The sequence below is a fragment of the Papaver somniferum genome, chromosome 7 (assembly GCF_003573695.1).
Source record: "Papaver somniferum cultivar HN1 chromosome 7, ASM357369v1, whole genome shotgun sequence".
NCBI classification, from domain to species: Eukaryota; Viridiplantae; Streptophyta; class Magnoliopsida; order Ranunculales; family Papaveraceae; genus Papaver; species Papaver somniferum.
Window position 1 is genome coordinate 240862014 of NC_039364.1, and position 8830 is coordinate 240870843.

At 37.9% G+C, this 8830-nt stretch overlaps 1 protein-coding gene across 1 annotated transcript; it reads right to left on the minus strand.

Annotated features, from left to right (window-relative positions):
* Positions 1–6086: 6086 nt before the first annotated feature.
* Positions 6087–7931, minus strand: LOC113293560 (GDSL esterase/lipase At4g16230-like). Its single transcript, XM_026542164.1, has 5 exons — positions 7674–7931; positions 7403–7533; positions 7043–7303; positions 6685–6952; positions 6087–6595 (listed from the first exon to the last, which is right to left on the minus strand). The coding sequence occupies exons 1-5, from the start codon at positions 7927–7929 to the stop codon at positions 6366–6368; spliced, it is 1146 nt and encodes a 381-aa protein (XP_026397949.1). The 5' UTR covers positions 7930–7931; the 3' UTR covers positions 6087–6365.
* Positions 7932–8830: the final 899 nt, after the last annotated feature.

Below are 8830 nucleotides of genomic sequence, written 5' to 3' on the forward strand. Positions count from 1 at the left end.
GATTCAACGATTAATCGTAGAGTATATGAAGAACGATGAAGAAGAGGAGAGGAAGATGGAAGATTTTTTTTTTCCAAAACCTAACCCTAACACACGAGTATGACGGCACACAAATGGGGGATAACTGATTTTGTGTTTGGTTTTGATTTTAAGTTTTTTATTTTGTGGGAAGGGTATAACAATCGTTTCATAATGTTTTTTAATTAATTAAAAGGTGTTTTAGTATTTTCGCCCCAAAAAACACCCCTTATCAGACACCTTTGATTGGGGGAAGTAATTCATATCCCTCGATTAATTTTGATATCCCAATCGCGCGTTCATAATTAAACCAACTTAGAAAAAATATGCCCGGATTTCGAACACCTAATAATTTTTTCCTATGACAAAGCAAAGATTGTCATATGCCTATATTTAATGTGGTCTTAAACTCTTAACCGATCAACGTTACCATTTATGTCAAATCTAATATTAATCAACTCGAGATGAAGTGATGCTGTGCACGTTCGGACAATCAACACTTGGTCTTTACTCACTAATCAATAGCTTAATGGATCACAAATTTTCAGTTAAAAAAAATAAATAATAATAATAAAGAAAATTAAATATAGGCATATGACAACTTTTGCTTCGTATAATAATCTGACAGAATTTTCTTAGGAAATCACTGACAACCGCGGAATAACGGATCTTGAAATAATATGATGAATAATAAGTAAACCAAGCACAAACAACTATAATAATACGAGAAAGATAAATTAACTCACAAGACACAAGATTTATAGTGGTTCGACCAATACATACAACTTGTATATATTGTCTACGTCCACTTTGAGCCGCATCAACTCAAATCCACTATGAAGAAAAAAACGATTACAACGTCGTGTGAATCCCAGCAAACCCTTGGTTACACCGTAACAATTACCCGAGACGATAACCTTGTCTATTGTTCCTCACCAATATGCTCTCACAACGAAATCCTAGCTTTAGACCTAAAATCTATACAAGAAATCTCTCACCGATCTCTTAATCGTTTTCTACACAATGCACAAATTCTACAAGGCCTAACTACCTATTTATATGGGTTACAAACTTGGCCACCAAGAATTCTAGCCGGTTTAGGAAACCCCTTCCCTAAATAACCACGGCTAACTTTAGGAAATAATAATTAGTCTTCAATAACTAACAATCTCCCACTTTGAAGACTCATTGATTGTCTTCCATTCTTCAACTTTGGATTGACGGTGCTAAAAAATCTTCCTTGTTAGTGCGTCTCCCCTCCCAGATCCTCATTATGAGAGACCAACTAAAGCTTTGCAGAGCTTTAGCTTGTCTGATGTAACTCCCTTGGTAAACATATCCGCCGGATTTTTCGAACCAAGAATCTTCTCGAGCTTCCACTCTCCTTCTTCTAAGATATCCCAAATAAAATGATAACGGATATCTATATGCTTCGTCCTAGCATGATAGGCTGAGTTCTTGGCTAAATGTATTACACTTTGACTGTCACTAAACAGAACATTATCTCCCTGTTCCTTGCCCAACTCAGCTAATAATCCTTGTAACCAAATCATCTCCTTGCTCGCTTCCGTCACCGCTACGTACTCCGCTTCCGTAGTAGACAATGTCACTAACTTCTGTAACCTTGAGTTCCAACTCACTGCAGCTGACCCCATAGTATAAACATAACCGGTCGTACTTCGCCTTTTATCTACATCACCTGCGAAGTCTTCATCCACATAACCCCTCAACATATAACCACCTTTTCCATAGCACAATGGTACGTTTGTGTTACCTCTCAAATACCTGAGAATCCACTTTATAGCTTCCCAATGTTATTTTCCTGGGTTGCTTGCATATCTACTCACTACTCCCACTGCATGTGCAATATCCTGTCTCTTGCACACCGTAGCATACATTAGACTCCCAATAGCCAAAGAATATGGTACGTTAGCCATGTACTCCTTTTCTTCATCTGTCTTCACACACTGCATACTTGAAAGACGAATTTGACTTCCAAGTGGAGAACTAACTGGTTTAGCATTCTCCATATTGAACCTTTTCAACACTCGTTCAATATATTCAGCCTGACTAAGCATAAGTAAACCCTTAGCTCTGTCTCTTATGATCCTCATACCAAGAATATTCTTTGCTTCACCAAGATCTTTCATAGCAAACTCACTTGCTAATTGTTTCTTAAAATTCTCAACTTCTTGTAGAGATGTTCCGACAACCAACATATCATCCACATACAGTAGTAATATGATGTAGTCAGAACCATTTCTTTTGAAGTAACAACAATGATCTGCATTACACCGTGAGTAACCACTTCTATGCATTCAGTTATCAAACTTCTTGTACCACTGTCTCCGGGCTTGTTTTAAACCATACAAACTCTTCTTTAGCTTGCACACCATCTCTTCCTTGCCTTTTACTATGAATCCTTCTGGCTGGTTCATGTAAATCTCTTCATATAGGTCTCCATGAAGAAAAGCTGTCTTTACATCCAACTGTTCAAGGTAGAGATCTTCAGAAGCCACTAGACTTAACACTAATCGAATAATAGTCATCTTCACAACTGGAGAAAATATATCGTTGTAATCAACACCAGGTTTTTGCTGGAAAACTTTCACAACCAACCTCGCCTTGTAGCGAATTTATCCATTTGCTTCAGATTTCATCCGATAAACCCACTTGTTATGCAACGCCTTCTTACCTCTTGGTAATTTTACTAACACCCAAGTGCCATTCTCATCAAGTGAATTTATCTCATCCTTCATAGCAAGTTTCCACTTGCCTGAATCATCAGCCGCTAGTGCTTCCTTAATATCTTCAGGTTCGCCTCCATCCGTAAGTAATAGATAATTCAAAGCATACCTTGGGTTTGGTTTAGGAGTTCTTGACGATCTTCGTACTTCTTGTGAAACTTTAGGAATAACTCCCACTGGAGTAGAAGTCTCTTCAACTTGTACTTCTCTGCCATCAACAACATCATGCTCTTCTTGTTCCACACTTCTTCCAGAAACATCATCAATATCGATATACAACTCCTTATCGACGTTGCTTGACCTGACATCTTCAACTTGTGCTGTATTCCTGTCCTTGTATAGCTCATTCTCATTAAAAGTGACATCTCTACTTCTAATAACTTTGTGATCCTCATAGTCCCAAAGTTTATACCCAAAAGCGTCAATTTCATAACCAAGGAATATACATTTCTTTGCTTGAGCACCTATCTTAGACCTCTCACCGGGACTAAGATGAACATAACCAACACAACCAAAAACTTTCAAATAGGAAAGATTTACCTTTTTGCCAGTACAAACCTCCACTGGTATCTACATATCTAATGGACTACTCGGTGTCCTGTTAATTAGATAAGCAGCCGTCTCTGTTGCATGTGCCCAGAAGGTCTCAGGCAAACCAGACTGCAACCTCATGCCCCTTTCACGTGCATTCAACGTCCAATTCATACGTTCTGCTACTCCATTCTCCTGTGGCGTCCTTGGAACTGTCCTCTCCAAACGAATTCCATTTGTAGCACATAACTGTAAGAATTCTGTTTTGTCATACTCACCACCGTTGTCTGACCTTAGACACTTCAACTTCAGACCAGTTTCTGTTTCAACCAAAGCTTTCTACTTCTTAAACATTTCATACACCTCGAACTTATTCTTCATGAAGTAAAGCCACACCTTCCTTGAGTGATCATCAATAAAGATGACATAATATTGGAACCCGCTGTGAGATGCAACATCAATTGGTCCCCATACATCCGTGTGAACCAAATCAAGTTTTGCACTTCTCAAGTCTCTTCCTCCTCTGCTGAAAATAACTCGTTTTTGCTTTCCAAGAACACAATCTTCACAAAAACTCATATCAACAGACTTCACCTTAGGTAGATATCCTCCCGAACATAGAATCTTCATGTTATTCTCACTCATGTGCCCTAATATTCTATGCCATAAGTTAGTGTCTTCACCACTACTAGCCACTGCTAAAATAGTTCTATCTGAAGTCCGGTATAGAGTATTGACTCTAACTCCTCGAGCTAACACAATAGCCCATTTCTTTACTTTCCAATTGTGTTTCGTTAACACAACTTCACAGTCATCATCACAAACTTGGCCCACAGACACCAAGTTCTTCTTCAAATTTGGAACGTGTCATACATCCTTCAATTTCCATGTCGAACCATTGAATTTCAAGATCACATCACCCAAACCGATGATGTCGCATGCTTCACCGTCACCCAAGAATACTTGGCCATAATATCCTTCTTTATAAGAGATTATAATACTCTTATCACCTGTCGCATGGAAAGAAGCTCCCGAGTCTATAATCCAAGACTCATCTTGCTTGTCCTCAGAGAGTAGTAGAAAACCTTCCGTAATCACCTTCTTGTTATCAACAAGGACCTTCACCGGTTCCGCAGCTGCAACTACATTGACCTCTTCTTGATTACCTTTGTTTCCACCATTATTAGCACCTTTGTTTTCCGGAAAATCGCGCTTGAAGTGTCCTACTTTCTTACACTCCCAACACTCAACAACACCTTTAGGTCGAGATTGAGATCTCCCCCTAGACTTCCCTCTATACTTCCATCTGGATTTGTTGTTGTTGTTACTATTTGAACTCCTGCCTCTATCTTCATCATGCATACTTAAGGCCGAGCTTGAAGAACTAGAAACATAACCTTGTTCTATTTTTCTCTCCTCTTCAGCGATCAACCTTTGCTGCACATCATCAAGCTTCAACTTCTCGTTCCCTGCAGAATTGCTTATGGTTGTCCTTGCAGTCTCCCAACTCTTTGGTAATGACGACAACAACCGTAAAACTTGAACTTCATCATCAAAAGTAATACTAACTTTTGAAAGCTGAGAAATAATTGATTTAAACTTCCCAAGATGTGCTGAAATCGCTTCGCCTACTTGCATCTTCAGATTAAATAATTGTTCACACAATATAATCTTCCCCGAGGCTGATGACTTTTGATACAATTTTTCAAGTTTATCCATAAGATCCTTCGTACTAGTTTCCTCTTGTACGTTATTGTAGACTTCCTCCGTTAGACATCTACGGATCACGGCTACACACTTGCGATCAAGAGTTGTCCATTCATCGTCTTTGCATGCTCCCTTTTTCGCAACTCCACCCAATGGATCAGCAAGGTCTTTCTCATATAGGTAGTCTTCCATCTGAGACTTCCAAAACGCAAAGTTCTTCCCATTAAAAACATTAACCCTAGCTACCGTACTTTCGTTATTATCACCCATAACTCCCACTCCAATCGTATTACGATAAACCCTAAAGCTCTAACCCGAGCTCTGATACCAGTTGACAGGATTTTCTTAAGGAATCACTGACAACCGCGGAATAACGGATATTGAGATACTATGATGAATAATAAGTAAACCAAGCACAAGCAACTATAATAATACGAGAAAGATAAATCAACTCACAAGGCACAAGATTTATAATGGTTCGACCAATACATACAACTTGTATATATTGTCTACGTCCACTTTGAGCCGCACCAACTCAAATCCACTATGAAGAAAAAAAACGATTACAACGTCGTGTGAATCCCAGTAAACCCTTGGTCACACCGCAACAATTACCCGAGACGATAACTTTGTCTCTTGTTCCGCACCAATATGCTCTCACAACGAAATCCTAGCTTTAGACCTAAAAGCTATACAAGAAATCTCTCACCGATCTCTTAATCGTTTTCTACACAATGCACAATTCTACAAGGCCTAACTACCTATTTATATGGGTTACAAACTTGGCCACCAAGAATTCTAGCCGGTTTAGGAAAACCCTTCCCTAAATAACCACGGCTAACTTTAGGAAATAATAATTAGTCTTCAATAACTAACATAATCGTTATCCAATAATATAAAATAATTTTTATAATAATTTTTTTTGATAAAATAAATAAATAAAAAAAATAAAAAGAAGAGGAAGGATCCCCTCACACTTTTATTATCACGCTATCTCACACGTTGAGTGTCATTTTCACGAATAAAAATCAAACTGTAACGGATTTGAAGCTAATATTTTGGGGATATGTTGCTCTTACCAAATTCTACATACCTACCAAAAATGAGCACATTCCGAAATATAAAACCTCACAATCTACCGGTTTTAATTTCGACGGTCAGAAATCCGTTGATTCTCAACTACTCATTTTCAAAGTAGTATATGGTGCACAACGTAATTCCAAATCCTCCTTTTCCGCCAACAAGATGCCAACTTGATGAATTAAATACTAGTAGATATCCACCATATCTAACGGCTGACCGGTTCACACAAGAGAGTATAATACAGTTAGTTGTACAGGACTGTCAACGGAATCTAAGGGCTCATGCGTAATAGAGTTGCCGAATGTTCATCGGATACATGTCCGCAGAATTGCCATCGAGAAACCTTTTTGCAATAACAACATTGGTAGCATCAGTGGGATGAGCCCAATCCCAGAATACATACTTGGATCGGTTCCTACACAATAATGATGCTGGAGTGCGCGGTAACAGACCTCGAAGCAGCTGTCCCGGAAGTACTTGGCAACATGATGTTTTATAGTTCTCAAAACCTAGTTCAAAATTACTAACACATTAGTATCAACGTATTTACCTATGAATTAACCTCGAAATAACGTTATTTGAGTTCCAATATACGCACCGTAAGATTTATAGTTATCAACAAGATGCGAAAACATGTTGTAGACATCTGCATATACAAATTTGGACTGAACAAGATTTGAGTTCAACTCCATGATAAGGCTCTTCAGTTTCGCGTTGAATAACACCGTTGCTTTGTTCATGGAATCCTTGCAAGAACCACCAGTTGGATATTGTAAATTTAAGTTTGAAGCTCTTTCTAACGGGATGCAACCAACTGATCCAACATTCGCAACAACAATCTTTCTTGCATCCATTTCGTACAACCTCTAGATACATCTATCCATATCACCTGTTAGTATTTCGAAATAACGGATTGAAAAGCGAAAAATAAATAAAGGGAGTAACATTCATCTTACGGTTAATTGAAGTCTGAATCTAGAAATCATTGAGTCAACGAACATTTCCGGGGTAACCTTTTGCGTACGTATTGAGGGAATCGGACTGAAGTAGTTGATAATGAAATCATTAGAACCCATTACAACAAAGAAAAGAGCTTCCCCAAGTAATCTTTTGGATGAAGCCTTTGGTAAACGATTGGCATTCTTGACAGTTGAGATAATGTATTGTCTTGTTTCCGCGAAGTTGTCAATTTGTGCATCCAAGTTGATCCGATCACCCTATATATAATATTTATAGCTCCTTAGATTAGATGTGGATCTCAAAATTAAGGCAATGTACATCAAAAAGAGCAGTAATTGAAGCTTAAATACGTATACCGCAATAGCCCCTGTCTCATTAAGAATTCCAGAACTACCAGATGCATAATTGACTCCACGAAAAACAACATCTCCAACTGTTGTACGAGCTAAGTAAGGAGGAATATAAGCATTCAAACCCAACTCTTCCCCTGCTCGATCAGTCCATGAATATAAATCAAATTGTGTTCAAAACACACATATTCATGAGAACTCGAGCAAAATAAAATGAGGCTCTAATAAAGAATCAGATAACTTTGTAACAGACATTGAAATACTAATAGCTAATTACCTATGATGTCGATTACTGTTCTTCCGTTAGAAAAGCGTCCAGTAGATTTAGCGCCACCAGGGAAATCAATCCCATAAGGATCGTAATTTGCTTTCGCGATAGTTGCAATGTGGTTATTATTACCAGCATCAACCAAAGAATCTCCAAAAATAAAAGTAGCTGGAAATGTCGTCTCCAAGGCTAAACAATACCTTCGCCACAATGAGGCAAACATTGCAACATAAAGTAGAACACGAAAGTTTGTATATAGACCCATGATTGTTCAATTCAATAACTGGGAAAAATGCTTTCTTTTTCTGGTTTATGGGGAAGACCAGCACTTTGGGTATTTGGAGAATTTATTTTACATGCCATCATCATTGTATGAGTTTTTTAATAGTGCAATCTAGCGATAAGGGCAGCTCCTAGTGTTTCTCTGTGTGTGTTTTAACACTGTATGAACAATTGATGGGGTTTCGCGGTCAAACGTTGATCTAAGCACCCTAACATTAATTATGATTATTCATTATCAAATTAGTTTTGACAGTCTGAAAGTATCTTAGATATTAATAATTCATTATCAAATCTCAATATACGCTAGAAAGCCTAGAGTTATGCAGTTTGAGTGTACCTTGTTTTAGTTTGCTTTTGTGGTTTGAAGTTAGAACTATATAGAGTTGACTACAGAGTTGATCAGAGAGAAATAGAGGGAGGCAAATGGAGAGGTTATATAAATAGATGAAGCGGACTTCAATAGAAGTTCTCCAGAGAAGAGGACTAGCGTCTTATAAATAAATAGATGAAGCGGCTTACCAGTTTCCGTAGAACAAAGAAAAGAACAATAGCGTTTGCACGCGCTCAGCCGCTCAGTCAATCTCCCCATTGCACTTATCTTCAGTTTACGCGACTACGTTTCTGAGATAAAGAAAAGAAAAGGTATAATAATAATAAAAACAAGTTTGAACACGAAATTTCTAAGTTACAAACTAATGAGTGAAAGCATCACTATTCACAAAAGAAATGCCAAGTTTATATAATTTTTTCTGCACTTCCAAGTTTCAAAGCTCCTGCTTACATACTGAAAATTGCCAGTAACCACATCTCTTTCAATATTTTTATATATTGTCCTCGCAGTAAAGTCAAGGTGATGGTAGTCATGTTGGCACTTCACTTAGTGG